This window comes from Exophiala xenobiotica (assembly GCF_000835505.1).
Source record: "Exophiala xenobiotica strain CBS 118157 unplaced genomic scaffold supercont1.2, whole genome shotgun sequence".
In the NCBI taxonomy this organism is placed as follows: domain Eukaryota; kingdom Fungi; phylum Ascomycota; class Eurotiomycetes; order Chaetothyriales; family Herpotrichiellaceae; genus Exophiala; species Exophiala xenobiotica.
In genome coordinates this window covers 3,744,289-3,771,734 of record NW_013562493.1, presented here as the reverse complement: position 1 = coordinate 3,771,734, position 27,446 = coordinate 3,744,289, and the positions used below count along the sequence as shown (strand labels likewise).

Sequence of the window (27,446 nt, the reverse complement as noted above, 5' to 3'; positions counted from 1 at the left end):
ATGAAGCTTTCATTGAAATCCTGGGAGCATCTCATATCACGAGGCTTACAGTAAAATTATCTGAGATAATAGCTTTTCCTGCTCGCTGACGGTCCGTCACTTACGCCTTAGCTTTGATACTTGCACAATCAATATAGATCTATGTTACAGTCACAGTATCAAAGGACTGCGTACTGCCTCCAAGAAATTCTTCAATGGCGTCAATTGGAGCCCTGAATCATGGAGTTCATTCTGAACAAGAAATACCACACAGGGATTCCAGTGACGATTCTGACACGAGCTCTACCAAAAGTGCTTCGATAAGCCTCGGACAACCAGCCACTCTAACACCAGTATGTATTGTTATAATTATGCTTATGGTGCTCTTAACAATTAGGTATAGACAAGAATAACTACACACCGTTCCCTGTATTCAATATCCCAAGCTGATATAAGATTGAAGGTTGATGTTGCTTCATGATTAATTAGTTCGGTTTAGATTAAAGTGCGAGTCAGGCGTAGGCAAACAGACGATCCGTTCCTCACGTCATTCCCTCCCATCGTGGACCTCGATAGACGGATAGAGCAAATGACAGACCTATTCTATACACTGCACATCCAACATTCACTAAACCTCAAGATAAGTAACCATAGGTATGCTTTAATGATTGCACCTTTATTTCGACTAAGTGAACGAGAACCCCTCGATATTGTACAGTTCACGCCAATAGGGCGGCCGTTCAGATACCTGTTGCTGTAGGGCCTGCGTTGGTCTTGTTGCTTTGTAGAGAGAAACGGTCTTACAATCGTCTCTATCTGGGCTTCTCTGGTCTTGTATAGGCTTGGAAGCCTTGCTGAGACTTTATACCCCTTTAGAGGACCAAAACCCTTCTGCTAAAGCGCTCAATATCGTAGCCGAGAGGGGCCCGAGGCATATTCCAAAAAGATTCGACCCTAACAGATAGGAGAGGCGCAAGGCTGCGTAAGGTTGACCTGGTATATGAGGCGGCAGCATTATAGCAGCGAGACAGGCGTAGTCAGGACGCCAGGAGGTAACGCGCAACAGCCAAGGACTCATCAATCACGTATATATATAGCTTCTGGCTTTGCTGGTACGTCTGTCAAAGCTGAAGCTAAGCTAGTACGGCAAATTGGACAAAATAGCTTGGTATTCGCGAAGGAAAATTCCACCATTTCGCCGCTGGTGTGAGGCCCCAAGTCTCTTTGAGCTCGAAGTTCTTTTCGGATCCACTCTTCGCAACAACTCCGATGGAAGATATGTCTACATTGAGGTAATTTTCTGATCATGTCTTCCAACTGAATAGTATCAAGACAAAATACACTGTATAAAGTAGGAACCTCGTCAGCTGTTACTATAAAATTTCTACTATATCATACTGTACTTACCAGGTCTCTTGTTCTTTAAATGATAGTTGATCTAATCCTGAAGGTAGATGATTCCTTAATGCCATGACTGGAGGTAACGTCGTGAGGAATTGATCTTCTGTTTGCTTCCTCTTCTGAGAGAGCATAAGTTGTGAACGATTCGCTTGTTTTCTTCTGGCGAGCTCCCTCACACTTGAAATAAACATCAGCTCTCCAACCATATACCTCCTTGGGAGATTAAATATAATGAAAGTTATGCTCGACCTTACCAAACTGTTAAGAGCACCATGATGAAGACTGCAGCAACATATGCCGGTGTCAGATTGAGTGCTTGTTCGAAGCTTGTCGGAGCACTTTTCGTAGAGCTTATGTCAGCGTTATCAGCAGGCTGCGATGAACTCGTGTTTGGTGTTTCTCGCTTTGGATGAAATCCATGTTCTAAAAGGTGAATTGGTGCCATTGAAGCTATCTTTCGGAGGTGATAGAAGGTCTTGTGGCACCTGCCACTGTAAATAGATATATTACTTGAAGAACCACGAGCATAATTATGCTGCTCAGAGGAGCCAGAGGAGCTTTGACTAAAGTATTTAACAATCAAGCGCAGGCGATGAACCGCCAGTAGCGGGGAAACCCCATCTATTTCAGATGAATGAACAGTGTGCCTCGCTGGCATGGATATTCCCGTAAATTCAATCAAACCTTTATCAATGCTTTGCTTCTAAATTCCCAGGTGTTACTCTACACAGAAATCTTTGTCCACTTAATTCTTCCCGGTTCAAGGCATCCCTACGGAGCTCACGGGGAGTTCGTAACAATATAGGCCTAGATCCGCCTCATCTCGGATCATTTCCTTGGATTGGAGACCCTTATGACTTGGGCTTAAGATTTGGCGGGGCCGGAATGGCGGTGTCCGGAATTTACTTTATGTGCATAACCGGACTGTAAAAGTTTGTCTCACATGTAGAGGCTCCGCATTTTGAACGAGGTGCGAGCCGTGAGGACTAGATGAAACGTTTCCGTGTTAGGCCTGGAGCATCTGGATATGCTTCCTAGCCCTGGCGTCCCGTAGCCGCACGTGATTCTGAACGCCCCGTCGCCAAAATTTGGGCAACAGCATCTAGTTCGCAGCTTCCTCTGCCACAAGCTGAGAGAAGAGAACTTCGTCGCCACGAGAACCAAAGAAACATCCTATATTAGAGACCTTGAAAAATCAAACATAAGATGACATTAGGAATGTCACTATTGTATCAGTACGCAAGCACACAGAATGATATTTATCCAACGCAAAACTAGATCTCTTCACCGGACCACTCATAAATACTAACTTGTAGATGTTAGTCGAAAGAAATCCATTTATAACAGCCTTCCCTTCACTGGCAGGAAGCTTGTATAATCATTGAAAATGGGATCATGCATGGCGGGTGCGGCCATCTTTGCTAGAGTTGAGAATCGGAGTTACTTAGACGCATTGTTTTGGGCAGATAGCACCATTTTAACAGTTGGATTAGGTGACTATGCGCCGAAGACACACATTGGCAGAACAACTGATTAGCAACCGAGGACACATTGGCGGGATGCTATGCCGCACCATGAGAAGTAAATCGTTGCATTTGCCAAATCTAGAAGGAAAGCTCAGAAGTACACGTGATATCCAGCGTCATTGAGAATGCAAATCACGGGGCAAACTTGGATTGTCGCGTCGAGTTACAAGAGGGTTGGGACACGATTTCAAGACTTTCTTATTGCTTTGATGGGCTTAGCAATCGAAGAGTCAGTGTCCGTGGTGGGGCGCAGACAAATCACGAAATGGGCTATGTCGCCGGGAATTCATATCCAGATACTCCGTAGGACGTGCCATAATTGCGCCGACGTAGGCATGGCACGTGACCGGCCAATTGACACTTATTAGACCTTTCATGTAGGCTTATGTGACGAGGCTCATGGTCAACGGAAAATTGATGCTCTTTCCTGGGCTAACGAGTCCGCAAAGCTCGGGGCATCAGGTCGACGTAGCAACAAGGGCGAATCGCGGAATAACTCCCGACCCCGCTTTTTGCTCCGTGCCACTTCCGGCCGCCCTCCGGCTGGATGGCGGCGGAATATGCAAGTTAGTCCTTATTAAACGAAAGAAATATCGAGCCTAAAACATTCGTGTAGTCGTCTAGACTCAACTCGTGTCCTCGTATCGCTCTCGAATGTGATCAGCAAAAGAACGCTCAGCGCCCAAAATGTACCCACCGATTGAGCGAACCAATGGGAATTGGACGGCATGTTCCGGCCGGTTCCAGCTCTCAGTCCTCCTCGATTGAGTCCGACTGTCAGAAAGTGAAGTGGCTTGGTTGGAGCCACTTCGCAAAACGTTGCAAATGAAATGTGACTGGGGCCAGGAGTATCCCGGGCGTCGAAGTGTGTGGGCATCGGTAAGAGTCCATCTAGCCAGTCCTCGAAGCACCCAACCTTTGTTTACAGGGTCAATAATGGATCGCGGGTGAATCCAAAAATGGTTGCCCACTGGCAGGCATACATCCCGCTCCCACACAATGTAAGCTGCCAGCAATGCTCGAGATCGCTCCCTGACTCCCATAGTTTCGTCCTCCTAATGGATGCACAAATCATCATGACATAGCAGCAGGACTGTTGCCTTACGTGGACGCGCACGTGAGAGTTCAGATAACTCGCCGACAGTTCGAGCGGGTTGGGGCTAGAGGAGCCTGTGATTCTGGGCTTCACTTTGTACGAGGACCAGACTCTCTCCTGACGGTAGATACAACTGATAAGTCTCGCAACAACCCTCAAGTATGTCTCCTGTTGCCAGATTTACCTTCGCGAATCACCCTGAGAGGTCTGCTCTCCATTTCTCAAGGATAGGTCAGCGTTAAAGTTGCTATCTATCAGCGGAGGGAGCGGTAGAAGCCTTAGGGAATAATTACTGAGACATGGGAGGTGGTCTCGAGTCACGAAATCGGCGACGATTTCTAAGGGTGTTAATCCATCAGATAGTACCTAGACTACACATTTCTCCCCTCCAGAGTAGATGCTTACGAGACCACTATATAGGCCCCCCTCGATATTCTCGACATCTCTAATCAACGGTACCCATTCGATGTGAGAACGACTCCACAACTCTAACACCGGCTTCGCGTCGACAACGTTCAAGTCATCGACACATCCTGCCCTAATCATCACCACACCAGGGAACCCTGTCGAAGTCCGATATAGAGTGCTACCGCAGTCTGAGCAGAAATAACTCGTGACAGCATTTCCACTGTCCGCGATCTTTGAGTATGTCTTCAACGCTCCTTTTGTGGTTTCAAGGCCATCAATCATAACCATCAGATTAACAGACCCAAAAAGGGAGCCTGTAATTTTTCGGTCGTCAAGACAAGAGCATAAGGTCTGCGTCCATGTTTAGCTTGCATTTCAAGTATGCAGGGCTGAGATATCATCCCACTCTTGAAATGGTCTCTTCGGAGAAGGAGATATTGACCGAGCCGCAAAGGCAGCTTGATTTTGGCATTCTGGGAAGAGCTGTCGACAAAAGAGGATAAGAAATTCTTAACTTTCGTCTTTATTCTAACTCGAAGGATCCCAAGTGAAGCAGAGCATTTTATAATGCTACCTACCTACTAGGGTATGCTCTGCTACTTTACATCAACGAGTCGGAACAGCTCAGGAGTCTCGATCTGCAATTTGCCCGTTTTGACCATGCATCGGAATCGACAGTCCGGCGCCATTCCAAGCTGAGGTTCTGCAAATCCTGGCTTTGAGCCCACTTTCATGCATACAGCTTGGCTGCATGTTTCCACGTCGAGTATGAAGTGACTTTCGATGAGGGCTTATTAATGCCGCTTCCCTCCCTTGAAATTACTTGGCTAGCGTTGGCGAATGGTGAGTGATCGGGGACATTATCCAGAATACTACTCGCTTTGCTCCCAGGCTTGATGCGCAGGCCAGCACGGGCCCGATGGGATCGCAAAGACATAGGAAAGAATCTTTGAAAGCGCGGCGGAGGACTGTTCATTACGAAGCTTCGACAATTGAGGACCAATCCGTATTCTCGCTATGAAGACGCCTCTCCACCCTCCAAGATTCTGTTACGTTGCGATAGGAGGCTCGGCTTACTAGCCTCTCACTAACAGGCCGACGTAGGCATAAATAATAGCTTTACTAAATTATGGGGAGGTCTTGGCCGGTCTGCCTGGAATGCTTCAATCCATATCTTTGTTGTCTAGGGACCCTGAGGGGCGCCCGGGCGGATGGGGGCGCTCAAATTTGTGGGCTCACCTTCCATTTCCCGGGCTGCCCAGGGCGTGGCGATTGTCAATACTCGCTAGCCCTGACGACTCGATGCGCAATCTGTACTAATCCCCTCTCTCAGCAACTAGGCTCTTTAAAAGCCCATCTTTAGGGCGTTGATCGATCCTCTCCAGCACTTCCCGACTGACTTGAAGATCAGTTTACAATAACATATCCAAGCAGCAGCAGCACGCCAGAGCCGCACACAGTGCTGCACAGCCTCCACCACCGCCGCGTCTCTCTGTCTTGTAGACCACATTTGGCGGTGGTTGATTATTCCATCCTTGCTGCGGTCCTGGTCCTCCATAGTATCCTTGTTGTGGGCCATAATAGCCTTGATTTGCACTGCGGTCTATTCCATACTGTGGTTGCTGTTGATGATTAGGGTCGTAATACATTTGAGGCGGAGGTGGTTGGAAGCCTTGCTGATCATAAACAGCAGGAGGAGACTGAGGCGCTTCCGGTTTGTCTGCCATGGTTGCTGTGCGAGTTCTGGTTCTGAAAAGGATATCTGGAGTGCTTGAAAGGTAGTTGTAGATCGACTCTAATCATTTACAGCGTGGCTCGAAAAGGGACTCTTGAGTACTGTCCGACCGCCAACGATCAAATAAACATCCCAGTATCTGCAGCATTTGAGCGGAGGCCAGCATCATGCGGCTAGCCCCCATGGACGGACCGGACTTGCCCATACGTCTAAACTCTCGCTTACCCATTTTAGCTAAGCTTTGCTCTGGTATTGACTAGTATTCCCTGGTCTCGTCTTTCCCATTGGTCTAGCTTTAAACCTATTCTTCTTGTCAACTCCGGAGGCAGCTCGGATGGCTCCGGATACTTGGAGCCTTCCGCTCTTGTTTCAGCAAAGATTAGTCTGTGTTTAGAGAACGGCCTCAAATTTGCTTGTGGTGGCAAAGATTAGGATCCTGAACCCGTGGGTATCGATTACGAGTGCACAACATGATTATCAACGACGGTTTTGATGGCATTTCTGTCACAGTGGTCTCCTAGGCAAAATTAACAATCTAGTGTGTTCTGTATCTGGGCTATGGCTCCCTACTCACAAACCGGTGAAGGTTCTTCCATTTCTGGGCATGGTCGTGACTATCCCTTGCACCACTTCGCTCCCAGCCGATCCAGCTCTCTTGACAGGCATTGGGACCGGCCTTCTCAACCGACAATAAGCCTATCGATCAATCAGAAGCAGGACGTGAGAACTCGTCGTGGTCGCAGCGTTAGCAAAGGTTCGAGACCGTCCGATTTATATAGTCGCACTCGCATCTGGAAGAGGTGCATCAACGTAAGTAGAAGCCGAAGCCCAAGCTTGAGGCCATCACGACCACAGAGACCGAGCCAAAGTCGCGGTCGCAGCCGTAGTCGCAACCGCGATCACAGTCCCAATCGCCGTCGTGCTCGCAGCTACAGTCGTAGTTACAGCCGCAGCCGCAATCGCAGTCGAAGTTCCAGATCTGATCGCCGGCTTTTTCGATCTCATCAACCTGGACGACCGGATCACAGCCGAAATCGAAGGCGAACCCTCAGTCAACCAATCCTGCCTCCTACGGTAGTAAAAGAATCGCGCGAAACGACCGTCACTGAGTATAGTGTTACTCCTCGTCGCGAGATTTTGCCGTACCACCATCACCACCATGATCATCGCCATCACAATCATCTCCATCACCAGCACCACTATAAGCCAGAGTCTCATATAACCTATATTAGAGTAAGTGTCAGAGATGTATATCCTGAAACGCTTAATCACTTTGGGCATCCATGGGAGCGGTCTGCTGTAAGTTTAAGGCTTTAAAGGCACACTGGCCCAAGCTAATTTATTCTTTAGGATCGAAATTACATCACAATAAAGCGAAGCTGTACGCAGGCCGAAATCGATCACCAAATCTATAACTATGGTTGTAAAACGAACCACGATCACAAAACCAATTGTCACGATCGGAACGCAGGTTATGACTGTCAAGCCGAATGATAGTGGGCGAGACTTAATACTTTCGAGGAAGAGAAGAAGTTCGATTTTTTAGAAGGGGTTCTAGACCCTAATTCGACGCGGTCGGTGTGCTTGATCTTGCACCATTCTGACGATTGGATCAAGCAACTGCGCGCCAAAGACATATCGCTGAGGACCGGAACTGCGTCTTCAAGCAAGTACTGAGGGGCGTCAATTACTTGCATCAGCATGGCATTGCCCACAGAGACATCAGATTGGAGAACATTCTGATGACGGACGATGGACATATTAGGATCACTGATTTCGGAGTGTCGGAAGTCTTCTGCGGTGACCATCCTAGGATAGCATCCTCACGAGGACTTTGTGGTCAAGGCATGAGAGAACCTCGATTGTCGGCTCACGGTATCTGTGGGTCGAAACCATATATTTCCCCTGAGGTGTCGCCCAAGATCGAGACTACGATCCGACCAAGCTGGATGCGTGGGGTTGTGGCATACTCTTCATGACCGTCTTCCTCCCGAAATTGCGTCTGGCGGCATTTGGCTCATCCTGTAGTTAGTGAGCGCGACCATATTCAAAAGAACCGAAAGGAACCGGAATTGGTCATATTTTCACACAGTCTACTTCGCGTACGTCTCTCCGATAATCACAGGTCGTCCCAAAAAATCCTAAGAAGGCTTCTTTGTCTTCTGGTCACTACTAGCCGTCCCGTATTTACGATACTGATCGGCGGTTTTGGTGCGACAGTCATTAAACAGCTAGGCGCCTCTTACAACGATTCAGGTCTGTGAAAGAGGCACAGCATCAGATTTTGGCATTTTCAGCAAATTGACGATCAACCTGACGAGAGTAAGGGTATCCAAAAATGTTCTATCCGCCAACACGACTCAGGCGCTGTAGGTTGATAGAGTCATCCGCTCCAGCGACCTCAGAGATGTTGATGATCCTGTATCGTTGCATGCATGTCAACCAGACGGAACTCGAAGAGGCAATGATAGGAAGAGACCCTAGAACTTGACCTGACCAAGCAAGATAGTTGAAATCGTGTCAAGTGTCGAAATGTCTCCTCCACGAGAGTATACATATCAGGACTGGACGCGCATACTCCTTTTGCTTCTCGAGCCTAGCCTGCCACATGAAATCAAGGCCTAGGCATTCTACCTTCCCGGGTACTGTTGCTGCTGAAGATGACCCAGAGACCATTCTCGGAATTTCAGATTTAGTTGAATATAGGAGTCCTTAAACGGGCGATAGCACGAAAGCTACCTGGGCTCTTAGAAAAATGGCTGGAGCGGTTAAAAGAGGACTAGAATCATAACCTCGATCGTGCATACGAGATGCCGGCGATGGTGATCAGGTCACTCGTGAAGTAGACGAGAGAAACAATGTAACTGGCCAATTCATTAGTGGCTATAGTTTTATAAGACTATTGCCTTCGTCGCGATAGTGGGACTTAAGAGGTATACCGAGTGAGCCAATGCCTCCAAGGTGATCCATTTCTCTCTTAAACTGGTAGTTCTCATGTATAAGAGCGCCTACTTCGGTGTAAAATCTTGTCCCACGACTTAAACACATGCCAGACGGACCCCAATGACGGAAAATTAGACGGCTAAGTATTGGTTTCATTTTCTCTCAAGGTATTGCGGAGGCGCAGTTCCCCCATGTAGATTTGAAGTCACGGTTTTCATTCGCGGAATCTTGTTCAAGTAATGATAGAACAACTCGAGCACAAGACTAAGACTAACTAAAGTGGTCTGCAACTTTGTGATCTTGGCTCGCTTCCTATTCTCCCTCCACGCCACAGAAGCTCTCAAGTGGAAAAGATATCAGCTGAGATTGCGGAATGGCGAGTACCGCCGTCATGCCATGTCTCCAGGACTCGATATTGCGGGTTTCTCCTTGGAGGATCCACGATCTTTTGTTACGACATAAAGCCCCTGATCACTGGTCAGGATCCTGATTGTCAAACTCAATGAGGTGATATACTTACGCAGAGGCCAGAACCAAGCCAGAACCAAGCTCCTATAAAGGAGAATGCGTTTCCAGTCCGGAAAGTTGAGCAATTCACAGTGCCAATCAGACCCTCGCTTACATTGGTCACAGGATATCTGTAAAACCAACCGCCCCAATAATAACCCCAGCTAGTCCAGTACCAATGCGAATGACATCCTCCAAGCTACTCCCCTTAATTAGTATGCACTGAACTAGGGGGTATGTTCGATGAAACGTAGCGTAGGGGAGACTCACATCCATCATTAATCCAAACGCCACTATCCAACATATAAAGAGTGTAAAGTCAAGGGGGAAGCCGTAGAAAGAATACTTCATTGGAAGCATGAGGATAAGAGAGAAGGCGATGCTAAGGCCGGCGATTACCTCCGTATATACAATACGACCATTCGGGCTGTCGTTCGCTCGATCCACGAGGTATAGATAGTGGCCCTCTACGCCTGCAACGATTGCAGCGCAGACAAGTTCACTGACACGAAGACAGATAGAGGCGATCTTGGATGCAGTACCCATGATGTGTTGATACCGCGTAGATTGGGGTTACTATAAGAATCTGGCGCACGTAAATAGTTTCTCGCCTTCACTGGAGTTTCTGGCAGTGGGAAGAGCTCTGAAGCATGGAACTCAGTGAGGATGGGGTAGTATTTAAGCTCACAATTTAGCATGACTAGTTAGGAGCTCGCACCATAACATAGACCCACGCGAACAACATGCTCGTAAAGACCTAAGTACATACTTGTCCATGGGTAGTTCCGGCCGAGGGCCGGCAAAACTCAAATCAACAGAATGCGAGCCAAAATTGCTGCTAACTCGGCGCGCGGCCGGAACTCCGCCGGAGCTGGAAATTTCCGCTTTTAACGGATTAGCTGTACGCCACAGCGACATCTCGATTTAGGGCTTTTCTGTTGCTGTGTACATGCTTCACCACCTCGTTACCAAGATACAGCCGCCGTGCCCTTTCTCTCGCGAAATGTCGGGACCTCAAACAAAGAAGATAGTATTTCCCGATCACCCCACGGCGGATCATCCCGTCGCACCCTACCCCCTTTCTCCATCTTCACTGCAGACATTGCAGCACAACAAGCTGGGTCGTCGTCTTCGAGCTCGGATGCCGTGGTTGAGATCCGCAGGAAGACGGATTGGTACGCCAGTATCCTTTCCAGCCTCGGATTCACACGCATTTGCTCTTCAATGAGTTTTCTGTGGGATATGGCGTTGAGCTTGAAGCTCATGAAGATGATATGGTCTCTGTTGCGTGCGAATCTCCTGGGGGACTGTGAAAACATGATTGGTGAGGTGCAGAGAGGACCTGGTCCTGGTACTGAACTCATAACAGAGTGGAATTACCGACTGAGAAACTTTAGGGCGGGTTGACTGTACATTGAGGGAAGAATCCGAGGAGGAGCTTGATAGCACGGGTTTCGCTCCTGATCTAGTGGCTGCAGGTTCTGCAGTTACCTGTGGCACATTTGTTGTACTCTAGAGACACGCCACCAAGTCTGGGAGCTCTGAAAAGGAAATCAATCGACGGAGGGTTATGATTTTAAGCGGTTGATATTAGAGTCAGGAAGGCTTCATTAGCAATGATGAGTTACCGAGCATGGAAGGTACTAGCATACGTATCTTTACATCCGCTGGCAGGACGATTGGATTCAACAAGCAAGCTGTAAATTCTATCCCGACTTAGGAAATGATGGGGTACCATGACCCTGCCTCCACCTGTTTGAGAATTGTTTGCGTACCGGACGCCATGCATTGAATCCACCACCACATGCCCGCTCTACTCAACAGAAGTGGAAAGGCAATCCAGTAGTTGAGAGTTGCAATCATTCTTGAATCGTGTCTCCGGATAAGAACGCCACAAATCCATTTCGTGGCATTTAACTTGCAAGCCTCTTACTCTAAAGCTCGTCGCTAATGACTCGAAATTGAAAAGGGTTTTCATTACCCTATCTCGAACAGCCAAAAGTGGTGCGTGACTTTTCTTGTGAAGGAAAGCAACGGGAACCATTATCCAGAGGCCGCTCGACCAGCTGTGGGATATCATGAGTTGTTCAGGATGAGACTGACTGAGACCTCACCCCAGAACAAGTCGAAGTATTGTACCAACTGACATGTGGGTGGGAATGAAAGGTCCACCGTTCTATACCGGTAAGACAATGTCGTACCAGTAAATCATGTTAAATGGTAGCAGAAGGAGAACTGGATCACGCTACTAGTCATTGACACGAATTCAGAAGCAGAGGCGAACGCAGATGACATTACCTAATGGTCCCTGGCATCAGATCTAGTCCGCAGCGCGGCGAGGTCCGATGAGTATTTGCCCGTTGCGAACCGGACCTCCGGAACATGGCTGAATGGCGGCTGGAGCTCTTCTCCTTAGCATGCATACCAAGCCACTGAGTAACGAGTTGCGGCTGTTGCTGTTCGGGGAAAATTCAGGCCCGTTAGTGAATGTCTGTTGGACCAGTTTGCTATTGGCAAAAAAAAGCTTCAATCTTGCAGCTTGACAATTTCTTCGTGTCATCGACTGACTTGGTCACTTTGAAGGGCGAAGGTTTTGTAGCAGATTCATTCAAATGAACCAGTGCTTGCAACAGTTTGTTCTTTTAGGTGGACAGGTATCATTTGCACTGCCCCGACTGCCGGCAGTGCATCGATCGGCTGGCACTGCCAGCGAAGTGGTCATGTATGTTGGACTGGAGAGGTCCTCCAGCCAATCAGAGTACCTGTCAGGTTATCTGCAACACCTGTGAGAACTCGCCGTCGGGTCTATACCAATACTCAGCCTTGCCATTCGGCCTTGACGCCAGGATAGTGGAGAACTGGCGTCTCAGACCTCTTACCACCTCCATTCCCCTGTCTCGTCGGCGAAAGCAACGACGGTCTCCTCGGCCGTACGGAGTGCACCCATTGTATATATGAACCTAGCAGGAACGCAGATACGATGCGTTCAGACAGACATCAATGCAATACCTGCAGACTGCGTTCTAAATCCGCACATATCCTCGTAAGTCAAAGTTGTTACCAACACCCTTGCCAATACGCAGACCCAGCACACTGCTCGCCTCGCTTGCCTATATCTTTTCGCATTCTTTAGTCGGACGGGGTCTATTAGGCGGTTGTCACACAAGGAGGCGTCTCAGCATAAATTGATAGAAGTGGGAGGATCGGCGGAAGGAGGCCTCAGAAGCCCCCACGGGGAGACATCCCACGAAATGCCGAATGGTACCAGGGACAGGATTGATACTATAGATGCTGGAACATTCTGAATGCCAATTGCCGGGATACTTGCTATCACAGCGCTCGCCCGCCTTACTCGGTACGCTTCATAAGAGACCCTAGCGCGGTGGCGCCCAGGATGAAGTTCTGCGTCAAGACAGTCCCGCTCTTATCATCATGCCAACGACGTTATTCTTCCTCTATCAGCCCGTAGAGCAGCTAAGCTTTAATGAGAACTTCAAACGCCTTACTTGTAATAGCATGACTATCCATCGCTTATCAACAATATCACCGCCGGTCAAGTACGATCTGCAGAGATCTGTTTCAGCAAGCATTATGCAGAGGGAAGTTGAACGGCGGCCCGGCTCACGTTGCGTCACTGGCCATTCAGACGACTGTGCCTCGAAGCCCTTCCGGTTTCGCAATGTGGTGTAGCGGGATCACATCGATCTACTGCTTGTTCAACTTCTCCATCTCTTCGCCTGGAGCCGTGGCAGGTGAATGTAGCCCGGAGAGAGAGCATCGACTCTAATTCCATGCTCATCCCACTCCTTTGCGAGTGGACGGATCATGGGGCCCACGGCAGCCTTTTCCACGTTGTAAGCGCTTCGCTCTGAGGACGCTTGACGATGGACCAGACATCGAGGAAACCATGATGATGTTGCCCTTAATCTTCTGTTCGATCATGCACTTGCCTGCCGCTCTTGCAAACAAGATGGGCCGTTCGCGTTTACGTCGAGCATGTTCTTCCACTCTTCGAAGTCGCAAGCGCTAGAGGCCAAACCTGCATTAGTTACAAGTACATCTACCTTTCTGAAGTCGTCCACAATTTGATCCCACTTCCTGATAAGCATTTCTGCAGATGATGTATCACATCCCCATTCACGAATCTCGGACTAGCTGAGACCAACATCCTTCACTTCTTTCTTGATACCGTTTACCGCAGAATCTGCAGCGTTCTTGGATAAGTCGACAACAGCGCCCCTAGATCCAGATACGACGAATGCAGCGAGGATTTGAAAGACCAGGCCTTGCGAGACACTTGATATCACAATGTAATCCTTGTCCGCGGCCCGAGATAACATCAGCCGCTTACATTGTCACTGTTCATTGTCAGAAAGGTTTTATGGAGCGATGCACTAGAACTTGCCAACGCAGGTCTTGCCCTCCATCGAGACATTGGGAGCGTCCTACGTACATCGTGAGTATATCATATTTAAATATTTGGCTGCAGCAAAGTGATTGCGTAGTAGTACTGTGCATCCCACGTATGGGGGAGGCATGTTGTAGTGTCTTCAACTCACATGAAAAGCAGGACCAGTGTGAGATGGAGAGCACAAGAGGTTGACAGTTCGGTAGCATTCAATGTACACGGCACTGGAAGAACGACCGACATAGGAAATAACAAGGTCAAACAGGAATCGGGACACAAGAACCTCCGACCAGCCTCCATCATCTGCCGTTGTTTTCAACTCACTTACCCATTAAGCGGCGGCAATGTTTTCCCAACACCGCCATCACCAACCCGTCATAATGATGCTGACTTCGGCACGATGAAAGATACCGAAATTTCACCATAAAGTAATAGCATACCCGTATTTGAAATGTCCAATAAGGGGTAAGCACGATCTTCTTCGCGCATCGTAATTCTGCGGGCAGACCACGACATTTCCTGTGCTATACAGAAATAAGTGCTCCTTAAATAAGGCACTCCGGGGAACTGATGTATTATCGGATCTCGGATTGCAATGTATGCAGTTGGGCCATTCGACCCGTTCCTACACAAATATCACAAAGCTCCAGATGAAGGCCATGCAGACTAGTACAGAGATTGTAGCCCAATCAGGACAGCCACCTGCAGACCCCAGTGCGAATCTTCAGTGACAGTCAGTGGGTGTTCCAGGCGTAGGCCAAGCCACGACGACAAAAGGGGCAAATGGTCTTCTGGAAGTCCAAGGTTTCACGGACCGCTTACAGTATAAGCCATTCCTGAGCACAACTACGCTGACGGATTTATGGCGCGTGATGTTGCAGGCTTTTCTTTTTTTTACATGCAGAGAAACCGGATCAGTAGTTGGGCCATTCTAAGCACAGCTTTTCTGATCGTCGATCGTGACCTGTATTTGATACGCCTTGGAAATTTACCAGCGTAAAGTGAGGCTAATGACCAATCGCACGTCGTCGAAACTTTTCCCAGGGAACCGAACTGCCTCTAGAGCTGGGATGAAGATAGACAAGGAGATGAAGACGAACAGAAGTTAAAAGAATGTGCTTTTTTGGACCGATATTTGGCATACTAACGGATGTGTACGTTGTACTATGTCACCCTAGCCGTCGGCTACATCGCCTCCGGGGGTTGGATATCATTGCTCCTTTCCTAAGTGATTCAACGTCGCAAACACATTTGTCCATCCTAGCGCTGGGGGATTTCGGGTAAAGGTTTGTTTGGTGGAGGGCCAGGAAGTGGTGGAGGACGAGGGTGATTCCGTCCTGACATCTTTGAAATTCAAAAACCTGACACCGGTTCGTGAGGGTCGACGTGCATGTTGGATGATAAATAGGGTTGACTTACCGCTTGTTCTCGAGAGCTGCAAGGTGTAACAAAAATATCAACTTAGAAACACCAAGACGACTGAGATGCAATGAGGTAAACTTAAAGTGTTTAAGAAGAAATGTGGGTGACAATGTTCCTATTGTTTCGAGCCAATTCGCGAAGAACCAAATCACATTCAAGCGATATATCTATATCATTCTGCGGCCGCGTCCAGGAGATTCAAAGATTATGGAGAAGGTTTTCGGATCACTTTGTGCCATTGTGCATCTAGATGGAACATCCTCGACAACTCGGATGCCAGCATCCTTTCACCACTTATAGTATCGTGTCTCATTTAGACTTTAGTCTCTGCCAGTGAGATCTCAGGCACCTCGTGTTATAGAGTAACGCACAGTCATCGTGGGGATGTCGCTAACGATAAATGGAGGCAAGCTACATGGCGCGGAAAGAACAGCACGTGCGTCTTTTGTACACCTACTGAGTTCGCGTAGTGCTAGAAAAACCCTTTGCGAGCTGGTGATTGGCGACGACAAGGTGCAATGACATGCACAGCCCAACGCCGTAATTGGTGCTTATCCAATTGAGGGGTGACTGAAACCATCGTTCGGAAGGTCTTTCTTCCGCACTGCATCTTCTCTGGTGGAAGCCAACAACCCTGGCAACTCATTCCTCGTCGATGTAGATATTTCTTTAGCCTACGAAGGAAGTTCTAGCCCATGTTCTCCTGTAGCTGCTTGAAGCGCTGTACAACCACAAAATGCGGAGCCATGTACATCTTCCAAGTGGCAGCTAAACATTCGCTGCACTTGCACATGTCATCAAAAAGAGCCGGGGTACCAGGATGGTAAGACGACATTAAGTGGATTATAACGCCACTTGACTGTATCCCTGAGAACGAGTACTACTCAACAAGGTGTTACCCCGTAGAGCCTCGGGTGGTGCAGTGCGCAACCCGAATAAAGTCGTTTGACATTTTGTCAAATGGGCAGGGGTAGAAGCCAAGAGTCCGACATTAGACCTGTAGAGTTATTTCCCCAGTCTTAACAGGGGTCGATGGTAGTTACGAACTTTATCTGAAGCCAGCTGAGGCTCAATCAGGCGTCTTTCTCCACTAATCACATAACGGGCATGCCCTGGGTGAGTATGCTCCATTTTAAATTTGTGATTCTGGTCTCAGGGTTCCTCAAGACCGCTGACACAGCGAGATCAGAATGCTTCTGAAAGTTGCGACCGCTTTGAGCTACTTTGCGGCTTGAATCACACACTGTCCAGGATCACGCCATCTCTCCTGGGAGAGGCAGTGAAGTGGTCGAAATTAATGAAAGCCTTTACTCTTCCTTTTCATGCTAACCTAGCTGTAGCATCCCCACTGTCTGTATGAAGCTGGAAAGGAAACATTTCCAAAAATCGGACTAGTTGAAGAGTTGTGCCCGAACGTTGGCCGAGTGTGCATGACTGGAGATCTTGGATGACGATGATGGTCAAAAATATCGCTTGCATAGGTAGAGTTATTGTCGTCACAGCCTACAGTTGGTAGGGAATTTTCGAAAGGTATTTGCCCTTCAGTTTCCATGATTCCTCCATCGAGTCCGCCGAACCCTGGCGTAAGGCCGCCATAGGATGAGGGCCCTTGAGCAAAAGGTTCATCAACTAGAGTCGGCTCAGCTCTTTGAGCTGCGTGCTGAAACTCCGAAAGTGCCGGAAAGGGAACGTCACTTGTTGACATATAAATGTCACCTGTCGCCTCAACTGTTGAGTGTTCGTAGGATAATTGCTTTTTCAGTTCCTCATAGAGCTCAAAACCATTCTCGTCGTGGTTAATACTTAGAGGATGAGGCGCCTTCGGGTGTTTATTGTTCGGTCTGTTGTAGACGTATTTTTTTGCCTCCTCTACTATTCCAGGACCAGGAGCAATACAACTCTCTTTGTCCAAAACGCCCAGTTGCTCCAGAATGTGATGGACAGAAGGGACTCTGCTCTGGCCTTCGACTGACGATCCTTTCGAAGTGTCGGAGCTAAGCTGCGTGCGCTTGTAAAGCTCCTGGAGGCCCAGGACGAGCCATTCTTGCTGTTGTAAAAGCATCTCTACGAAGCTATCACTCGTTCAGTATCGATTCTTTATATGGTGGACAGGACTGACCCTTTCGGATACATGACGTTTCGAAACTTTTTGGATGCCGCAAAGGAACAAACCGCATCTTCAGCCTCACATCGGCTGCACGGTTTCCGGCCGTCGCACTGAGGTTAAATCAGTCGTCGCACACCTTGTAGATGGTCGATATCTAACCTTGGTCTTCTTCAACCTGCATCTGTCGCATGCTTTTGACACACGAGGCCCGTTCATCTGCTGTTGTCGAAGACATACCGCTGAGTCAAGGAACTTTAGCCTGCTATTCATCACGACTGTAGAGATTAGAAGGCGAAATTACTATCAAAAGAGTCGACTTTCGCTAGTTCTAAGCAACACTGGGTTCGGGAACTGCGATGGGCAGCTCCATTTACCGGCGGACCCAGTCTGGCCTGAACAGTCCAGGCACCCCCGTATAGGCACCCCCCGTATAAGCTCTGAGTCAGGCCACAAATAAGAGAATGAGCGGTTTCCATGACAGCTGGAGACGTATCTAGGCCTAGCTTCACGGCAGGATGGACTCTATTGTGTCTGCAACCTTCAGAACGCTTCTCACCCAAACATCGCTGTAAGTTCACTTTGATCAGATCAGACAACTTCAGTGGCGTTGTAGGCGACCTATGCCTGGAGTGTGCCCAACGAGAACCGTACGTTGGTAAGTACCTAAGGGTGCAGACCCTCGTAAATGCACGAAGTTCAAGGATATCACGTTCAGATTGAAGTTTATTTCAGAAAAGTTCATCTGATCATCGACTGCACATCGTCTGGCACTTGGCCACCAAGAACACCAATAGCTCGTGCATGCAAATTGCCAACGAATATACGAAGTAGAATGGGGTTTCTGTTGGAAGGCAAAGGCATGACTTCGTCCATGGCTTCCAAGGTGGGCTGTTAAGGAACAGTTACTGGCTTCCTATTGGCACAGGTGCACCACAAACTGGTGAAGAGAGAACAGCATTCCTTAACCCTTCATACCCCGCAACACAGTCTCGCGCTCATTACTCATCTCGGCAACCCCGGAACGCAACCAGAAGAAATGCTCAATCTGCTCGCAAGTCACATGTTGCTCCGAGAATGATTGAACAATCGAATAATCCTAATTTCGCGCACGGCGTGGTGTGACCACAGAAAGCTCGAAGAAAAGAGGAGATGGCCTTTGTCAGCATCGGGTACCGAATTATACATCAAATACGGATTATGCTTGGCAAAGTTTGATTTGGCGAAGAGCTTTGATCCCTGTTAGTCGTTGAAGGACATCACCCAAACCAAGAGAGCTGCAGTCAGTGATCAATCAATCAATCACGTCAATCATCGTAGCCGGCAAGCGAGTGGCGCGCAGACAAGCGATCGATGCGGCCCAGAATGAGTGGGGAAATACTATCTTCTTGGGAATTTCAAAACCTCGAGAGGGGTACGGCATTTTGGCGGTGTTCTGGTCTCAAATTCGCGGGGCATGCACAAAGGAAAGAACACCCTCCAGCGAGGATCTTGCGGTGGCGTACCGCTAACGCTTGAAACGCTACGATCGGAACTCTTCGCGAGTGCAATATGCGGAAAAGTGGATCACTTTCCCGGCACAGCTTTCTGTCAGTTACAAGGAAGAGCGTGGGAACGATTCTGTCTTCCAGTGCCTCGTATTGCACGTGATGCAGCTGTAAATCGTATTTCATTCTTGGGGCGCAAATTCGTTCCGGCCGAGCTCCGGTCGTGCCCTCACGATGGACGCAGATACATCATCTTCTGGAGGGGAACATATACCTCGGACTTTTGATTTTATCAGATCGCTAGTTGTGTGGTGATCAAATACTGCTCTCCCTGCACCAGATCGGGCCCGATTGTATCAGACCCGGATGGACGTTTAGGACTTGCCCGAATATATCTGATACAGCCATCTGCAGCGCGCGCAGTATATCAATCACCAACAGGTGGCAATTTGTAACGCTGAGAGAGACCCTGCATGTCGTCAAACCGAAGAGTGGTACAGCCGACCAAATGCCCTCTGTCTACACCCGGCTGCGATTACCCGCTCCCCCGCAACAAATTTGGGACATCCTGACTGACTTTGAGCATTACTCGGAATGGAACCCCATTATCCAAAATATCTCGGGTGATCAATGCTGTGAGTTTTGCTATACACAAGAGGAACAGATGCTAAGTTAAAAAAAAAAGTGAACGGCCGTATGCATATGCAGATAAAGAACCCTCGAAATTCCAGAGGTGGTTGAAAACGTCTCGCTTAGTCTTGGTTAGTGACTGATCTTCTGTTTCAGTAACAAAGCTCAATCCTGTCATTAAGAAGTGGTCACCGATAGACCACTTACATTGGCGGGGGCGTATTTTCGATATCCCCGGGCTGTTTACGGGGCATCACCACTTCGTCCTACAGCCGAGTGCGGACGGCATGAGTACTGACTTTGAACATTTTGAGATTTTGTCTGGGATCCTTGCTTATGTCTTGAAATATTTCAGAAGAAGGGTCTACTGGGACATGGAAGACGCCTTCGCAGCTATGAACGAAGCATTGAAGGAACGTGCAGGGCATCCAAGGAAGTAGGATATTTCGGACTTCGATGGTTGATTGTGAGAAAGGCCACAGCATTTTCGTGTGTCAGTTCAACGAAGTGTCATAAAGAAGCGAGAGAGACACCGAGCTTTCAGTGGCGGAAAACGGTGAACGTTACAAGGTTCAGCTTCGGGACGAATTCCATAGTAGGTTTTCCAATGATTGTGGAGTGATTAGCTTGATCATTTCCTACTGGTCTGTGCGAGTGCTTAGAAGGCTGCACATTTCAGTGTTTCCTGGCCACCGGTCTTTTTGGAAGCTTCGCATCGAGTCTCTGATAAGTCATTCAGATTCAAACACAATTATCCCTACCATACACAGTTCACGCATTTTGAAGAGTTGTTACATTAAGGCATGGAATCAAGTTGCTGGTCTCGCTTTGCTTAGCAGCTAATGCCTCCTAGGGGTGTCATTGGACAGGGATGTAACTAGCTTCTGGCTTTACCTGAGTCTCCGTCAAAGCTGAAGATATTTTAGGAAAAGGAATCCATTCTTAGTAATCAACAAACGTAAGCCGTGGGACCCAATACACCCACAACGTAAGATACAACTCATAGTTCGACTCTCGGTCGGTAAACTCTACTGCTATAAGCAGAACAGTCTAGCTCAAATTCCCCTGCCTTGAACCTGATCTTCGTGTTTACGTCTCGCTTCAATCGGAGCTCGCGGAAGCCTAAGACCACACAAGTCTAGATCCGCCTCGTGCCGGATATGTCCCTAAGACCGGAAGCCACTTAGTTGCACGCTCGACCAAAAAGTGTTAGCGTAGTGTTCTCGCACCTTCCTAGTTCGTGATAACGAAGGATAACGGTAACCTGGCGACATTACTTACGACCAACTTTTGCTCGGATTCTGTTGATCTGAGTCTTGCGGGCCCGCGACCGGAACTGCCCATCTGGATAGATATTCATCTGGGCTCTTTACAAGTATGCGGTTACGTCAGGACTCTTGGGCTACCAGCTACTACATGTTATTGGTAGGCTCCATAAATGTTATCTAGACAGTTGGAGATCGTATAAATCTCGCTGGTCTTATAATTCGGTCCGCTAGTGCTAGCTAACGTTACCAAAACTCCATTAAGTGATGATAAAGTGTGGGCTTCATTATAGCACGTCCTCTTTACATTCCCTGCTTTAGCCTTCTTGGCATTATATCAGATGGGCAGGTATAGACTATAGAGTCCTACTCCAGCTTTACTGTAACACACTGTTGTCCGTAGTCTGTGGTTACCGACGTCATCTAAAGCGAGCCGAGGTACATTTCTCCACTTCCTGCCCACCGGGGCATAACCCTGGTGAGTAGGCATCATTTACGTTTTGTATTTCTGCTAAGAGTCAAAAAAGCTACAGTATAGATTGATCGAGGGGAGGAGGTCATACCTCGAAATCAATACATTCTCAAAAAGGAGACAACGTGGTCTAAGGTTTCTCACAATCATTGGCACAGCGAGATCAGAATCCTAGCAGACCTGGGATGCGGTCGCGATAAGATTCAGACTTAGTGCTGTCCATTCTTCGTCTTCCTCCCTCCTCCTTCCTCCCTTTCTTCCTCCTCCCCCAAGCAGCAAGTTCACGGATGGATACATGATCTCCATGCCTCTTCTCAGTCCCTACCAACTTTCACCCCACTTCAATCTCATGCCAGCGCACTATTCGGCTCAAGCAGCCACAGAAGCCAGACGGCCATCCGGAGAAGATTCATCGTCCTGTCCAAGCACTCACATGGGAGACCGGGAGAGAGCTGTATTCGCAGGATATGCACTGTCAGCGTCCAAGGCAGCATCGAGTGCTATAGAATCTGAGCATTGACTTTGGGCCGAAGCACTAAAGCCAGGCTTTCAAAATGATTCCCTCTGTATTCGAACAAGGCTATATTGACATATAGCAACTAAGTAGACTGTAGATCGGGATACTGGAAGACTTGTTATCGATACGTTGCAGGAATAACAATCCATGTGCTCTACACCAGTCAACTCCCTGAATTCCAATGCCATATTTCCAATATCGGGCAATATCAAACCTTATTACCCTCAAATTCCCACTCTCTTTCTTCTCCCTCTTCCTGTTCTTCCCTTTCCTCGACAAGCATTGGCTGATGGTGCACTAGATCCTTTTCCTCAATAACAACTTTCACTTTCATTCCCCATCCCTCCTTACCTCCAATCCAGTTCTTTTTCTTGCCTATTTTTTCAATCTCCCGTGAGAGGTGTCCCATGGTGTCTTTTAATAAGTAAGGATCTCCCGGAATCCTTGCAACAGAGAATTTCAGTTCCACGCCGTCCTTACCACCATTCTTCCCTAAATCTGCCGCCCACTGGGCAGAAATTTCTACTCGCGGATTGCTTTCGTCAACAAGCCCAGCTGGATAAACTCTGGCTATAACCATTGCCACCTTTCCTATGTAGCGAGTCCACCAGACCTGCTCAGGAGTGAGGAGCCCACGAAGGGATGCTTTATAATGAGATTCGCGCGGAGGCAACTCGCCTTCGAAACGCTCTTCAAAAAGTAACGCCAGAAGTGCGCGGTCAGTGTGAGACACCCCATGTGCTGAAGCCAAGATACCTGTGCTAGTGCTGTATAAGGCTGCACTTGAGGAAGATTCCTTCGACAAGTCAGAGTGTTCAAATAATACGTTGGCCAGAGAGCGGATAACTTCTGTAGAAATAGACAATGGAAATGATCTTGGCTCATTACCTCCTGAAGGTGGAATGGCCGATAGAAGTAGATCTCCAATAGCCAGAGATGATGGTTTCGCAAACCGGGCAGTAGCGACTTCAAGTGGATGTTGCCTCCGGACAGAGTACGGTAGCTCTTGGAACAGCACCCCTTCACGTACTCCACCTTGACAAAATCGTGCCTTCTTGATACCGAACGGGATCGCCTCCGCCAGAACGTTAACCAAGAACGCAACTGCTGGAACCTGTGTCCGTCTCCGGTCCGAGATGCGAAAGATTCGACGGGCGGTACGGGCAACTTCTTCCAAGCTTTCGACATCTTCAAAGTGAGCTTTATCCGCCGCAAAGCCGTTGATAATGGATATAGGATAATGTTGTCCATGGACCTGACTTTGGTAGAGTAGCAGATACCCCCAACCGCGAAAGCCCCCGCCACAGAGGTAGAGCTGAAATCCGCCGTAGAGTCTGGCAACATCCATCAAATCTTGCGGTATGTCGAGTTTGCGATACGCGTCGAGTAGGTTTCTCTTCATCTCATCCCTGAGCTCCGCAATAGCTTTGTCAGCCTCTTCCTTTGATTTTCCGGCCTTTGCATTTTCCAATAGTCGAGTAAGGGCAGCAGCTCCGTACGGAAAGCTAAAAGCTCCTCTTGGACTCATTTGGACCTGTCCCTCACGAGATATCATCCAGGTGATCTGTGTGCTCCCTCCGCCGAGATCCATCACTAGGCCTCCAACGTACGTAAAGCTGCTAGCGATTCCGAATGCGCCAATTTTCCCTTCTTCCTCTTTTGGAAGCAATTCGACAGTGAAGCCGGTCTCTTTCTTAATAAAGGCAATGAATTCTGATGAATTAAGAGCCTCACGAGTGGCTTCCGTAGCAATAATACGGGTCTGATTCTGCATTACACCAAGGTCTTCGCACACCACCTTGAAACGTAATAGCGAAGCAATAACCGCCCGTATAACAGAGGGAGGAATAGGGATTCTTGCACCCTTTGCATCAAATTGTGCATCATACAAGGAAATATTGATTCTGTGGACGTGGACAGTTGGCAATGTTCGTGCTGTTGGCGGAGACAGATCGGAGATAGAAAATCGAATTCCGTTGCTGTGACCAGTCAATCTCATATATATACAGGACTAAGGAAGCGTCAAGGGCAATAGGTCGAAAAGCCAACGATGTAGGTATTTGCTTGTGCCTCACCTTCCCATATCAACTATGCCGCGGAGATGCTGCCGGCGATGCTCCATCGTCGTTGTAGTTTTGCCTTTCTTTGACTCCTTATTCGTGGACTATTGTCTTTCTTCAGAATATTGGAACAAAAGTAAGAGCAAAAGAGTAAGGAGACAATGGCAAAGAAAATAGCGGCCCTTATATTGAGAAGTGGTTATTCCGTAAGAGTAATTGTGGTGGCAGCGAGTCCCGAGAGGAACGATAGATGGGCTAAATCTACACCAACATCGCAACCTTGTCTGGACCTATAAAGGCCTAGAGTGAGAAAATTAAAGACTAGCTTTCTCGTCCAGAATGCCTACTGGGAAAGACGGCGGCACCATACGGGAGGTATTGCTCACACTGGCTCCTGTGTTTTCTACAACCTAGAATATCTGCTGAAGCATGCAGCGTTTGCTTAGAATGTGCTAGTCGGCGAGTCTTACTTACGATGCCCCCATCCTCGCCGCTGTAAAGGACAGCGAAGGACTTAAACTTCTCTAAAGAGCAGTAGGACCAGGAATATTGCATGCATCTCGATTGCTCAATTGGTAGATTAGCACTTGCCGGCTCTACTGTATTTGTAATTAGTCAAATAGTAGTTGGGGAGATCCTAGCTTTCGTGGTGCTCCTCTTACTTAGAGACCTAATGTCCTATCCATTTGGAAAGCGGTGGTACCGCGGTGGCCCGACAATTGGTTGTTGGCTTTACCAGTCTGCAAAGTTCGGACAATCAGTTTGATCGCGGCGACAATGGAGGATCGGGGAATGGGTGCATGACAACTCGGCTCCACTATTTGTCCCGTTCCAGTTCCGGCCGCCCTCCGGCTGGAAGGGAGCGGAGTATGCAGCATCCGCGCGAGATTTGTCTCGACACCGCTTGTGATTTCGTCAGATGGCGGCCGACACTGACCACGTTTATTTTGGCATTCTGCCGAGGCAGCTTCATTTTCCACATCTAAAAGCGTTTTTACGTTATTTCGCTCGTAAACACATTGCAGGAGCAGGAACTCGCTCCTTTTGCGACACCCGCTACAATTCCGACTTTGCTACGTTTGCCGGATCGTGACCAAAAAAGGCAGGAATTTTTTGTTGGATTCATTACGTGCTCTATTCACTCCTACAACACTCGGGATTCGAGCGTCTATCACAGTTTGAACCCAACTTTTGTCACCTGCTGAAAACAGCGATATAAGGTTTTACAACAGTCTCTTCGATGAGCACATATGCTAATGGTCACAGTATCCGATGTTCGGCCGGCGGAGACCTATAGTCGGAGCTGCTGTTGTGGTGGCCGCCTCACGATCCGCAGCCAGGCGCGAAGTGGAACGGCAAGCACAACAAAATGCACTGGCCCAGCAAGCTATTGCAATGGAGGCCGAAAGGAAGAGGCGAGAGGAGGCTGAGAGGGACGCCCGTACAAAAGCGGCAATAGATGAAGCTCTGGAACGCGAACGAGCGAGACTTCCGCAGGAGACACAGAGGCCTGCAACACCAAATGCTTGTCATGAGAAGACAAGTGAGACGGTTGGTTTCTGCGCGACATGTGGGCAACCACGGAAACGGCAAGACAGGTTTTGCAACCGTTGCGGAAGCCAGCTTCCTGAGCTTGATGCTGGGTATCAGGCTCCACGTTCTACCATGACTGAACAAGAGGCAAAGATACCCCGAGATTATCCTCCGGCGTATTGAGCTTTGGACTGATCTTGCGAAGATATTATTGTGCCTGTTCCAACCGCTGTTCACTTGGTCTCAATGTCGAAGTAAGAATCTGAATATCGTTAGCTCGATCGCATTTTAAACGCTTCTCCGTTTATGAGGGATTCTCCAGCATAACGCGCTCATTTCATGGCTCTTTCGCCTACGTTGTGCGTCTCCCACCCGTCTACCATTGTATACGCTTGCTTAGCGAGCTTAGGGCGTGGCGGAGTGATGCGTCATGCCTACGAATACACATTCATTAGGCTGTCGAGCAAGCTTCACCAACCTCCAACGGCCTAGGCTCGTCTTCTGTGGGAATCAGCCTCTTCGCCAACTCATGCTCTCAAAGCTTATCGGCCGTGATCGATCATCGTGGAGGTGTTTGGACGATCGAGATCGAAATGACGAACAGGAAGTGGAGACAATTGAGAGGACTGTTGCAATAATAGTGAATCTTTATTTGGCAAGCTGAATGCACGAGGCCTCGTCAAATCCCTGTCTCGTCAGCTGAAGATACGAAGTCCTCCGAGCACACGAAGTTATAGTACTGCGGAAGTTTATTGGTCGAACCTTCGTGATGGTGCCTTCCCACACTCGCATACGGATTTGGGGCTGCAGGTATGGTGTGACGGGGAACGTTGTCCAGCCACGCGCAAGATAAGTGCATTGGCACCGAAGTACTTCAGCCCTGCAGCCTGGCAGAGGTTGTCAGACGATCGACCTTGTAGCATGTGAAAAAGGACAACTCTGAAGAGCGGATCGTGGTCATTACTTGCTGTACAGGACTCGCCCTGGCTGCAGAAGACAAGTCTGAATGCAACAGTTTGGCGTAGGATCCTATTTACAAATTTGGTGCTAGAGAATGCCCGTCTATGCCGAGGCTCGTGGGCGACCACCAACTCGATACTATGATGACCATCATAACGATTTCGTCGATGGTGATTACGACCGATATGACAAAATGGTAGTGGTACGCCGACCGGATGACCGAATTGTCAGAGCCGTGTCGGTTGATGGGGTTGCCCGACCTGGCCGCAGGCGCAGCCCCCGTTCAAGTCGGAGTCGAAGTCGAAGTCGAAGTCGCAATAGAGGCAGCCACCACCGCCGCCACCACAGCTATGTACGGGAGATATCGAAGAAAACCATCACCACGTACTTGGTGGATTCCAGACTGAGCCGACCGCGAAGGGCTATAATCATGGAACCTACTCGAATGACGGTTGTGCGAGTCAGAGTGGCCCAGATTCGCCCTGAGACGTTGGATTATTTCCGCTATCCGTGGGAGTGGGACAAGGTAAGTTTTCATTTGGCATTTGCAAATCTGAGAAGAACTAACATGTGAGTCAGGACCGCAACTTTATCATTATCAAGAGATCCTGTACCCAAAATGAAATTGACGCTCTGTCTCAACACACAAGAGATGTCCTCCTGGTTTCTAGGAGAGTGACCATCTCAAAGCCAGTGGTCAAAAGGACGACAACCGTTGCTACGCTCAGGTCAGTTGACACGGGGACCGTGTGGTGAGGAAGCGGAGTGCCCTTTTCTGATGGATGGCACGACAGGTATGCCTGACAACATGACCAGGATTCAATGGTAGGTATTTTCACCACAACGCTCATTTCAATTCTTCGACTGATTGTATCGGTCGATATACTGGGCGCGCTCTGAATGACCTTGAGCGCGAGAGGACCTACGTCAACTATAAACGTCCGCACTCTTTCAGCGGCAAGTCAGGAAGATACGTTGGAAGATCCCGTTAAA

At 48.5% G+C, this 27,446-nt stretch overlaps 3 protein-coding genes across 3 annotated transcripts; 1 reads left to right on the top strand and 2 right to left on the bottom strand.

Annotated features, from left to right (window-relative positions):
- Nucleotides 1-16,816: 16,816 nt before the first annotated feature.
- PV05_03593 (uncharacterized protein) lies at nt 16,817-17,487 on the bottom strand (the record flags this gene model as incomplete). The annotated part of the gene is made up of 2 exons (XM_013464248.1): nt 16,817-16,867; nt 16,933-17,487. 2 exons carry the CDS (start codon nt 17,485-17,487, stop codon nt 16,817-16,819), a joined length of 606 nt encoding a protein of 201 aa, XP_013319702.1.
- Nucleotides 17,488-22,108: 4,621 nt separating this feature from the next.
- Nucleotides 22,109-23,674, bottom strand: PV05_03592 (uncharacterized protein; the record flags this gene model as incomplete). Its single annotated transcript, XM_013464247.1, has 1 exon — nt 22,109-23,674. The coding sequence occupies one exon, from the start codon at nt 23,672-23,674 to the stop codon at nt 22,109-22,111; it is 1,566 nt and encodes a 521-aa protein (XP_013319701.1).
- A 3,209-nt stretch (nt 23,675-26,883) lies between these two features.
- On the top strand, nt 26,884-27,209 carry PV05_03591 (uncharacterized protein; the record flags this gene model as incomplete). Its single annotated transcript, XM_013464246.1, has 2 exons — nt 26,884-26,979; nt 27,033-27,209. 2 exons carry the CDS (start codon nt 26,884-26,886, stop codon nt 27,207-27,209), a joined length of 273 nt encoding a protein of 90 aa, XP_013319700.1.
- Nucleotides 27,210-27,446: the final 237 nt, after the last annotated feature.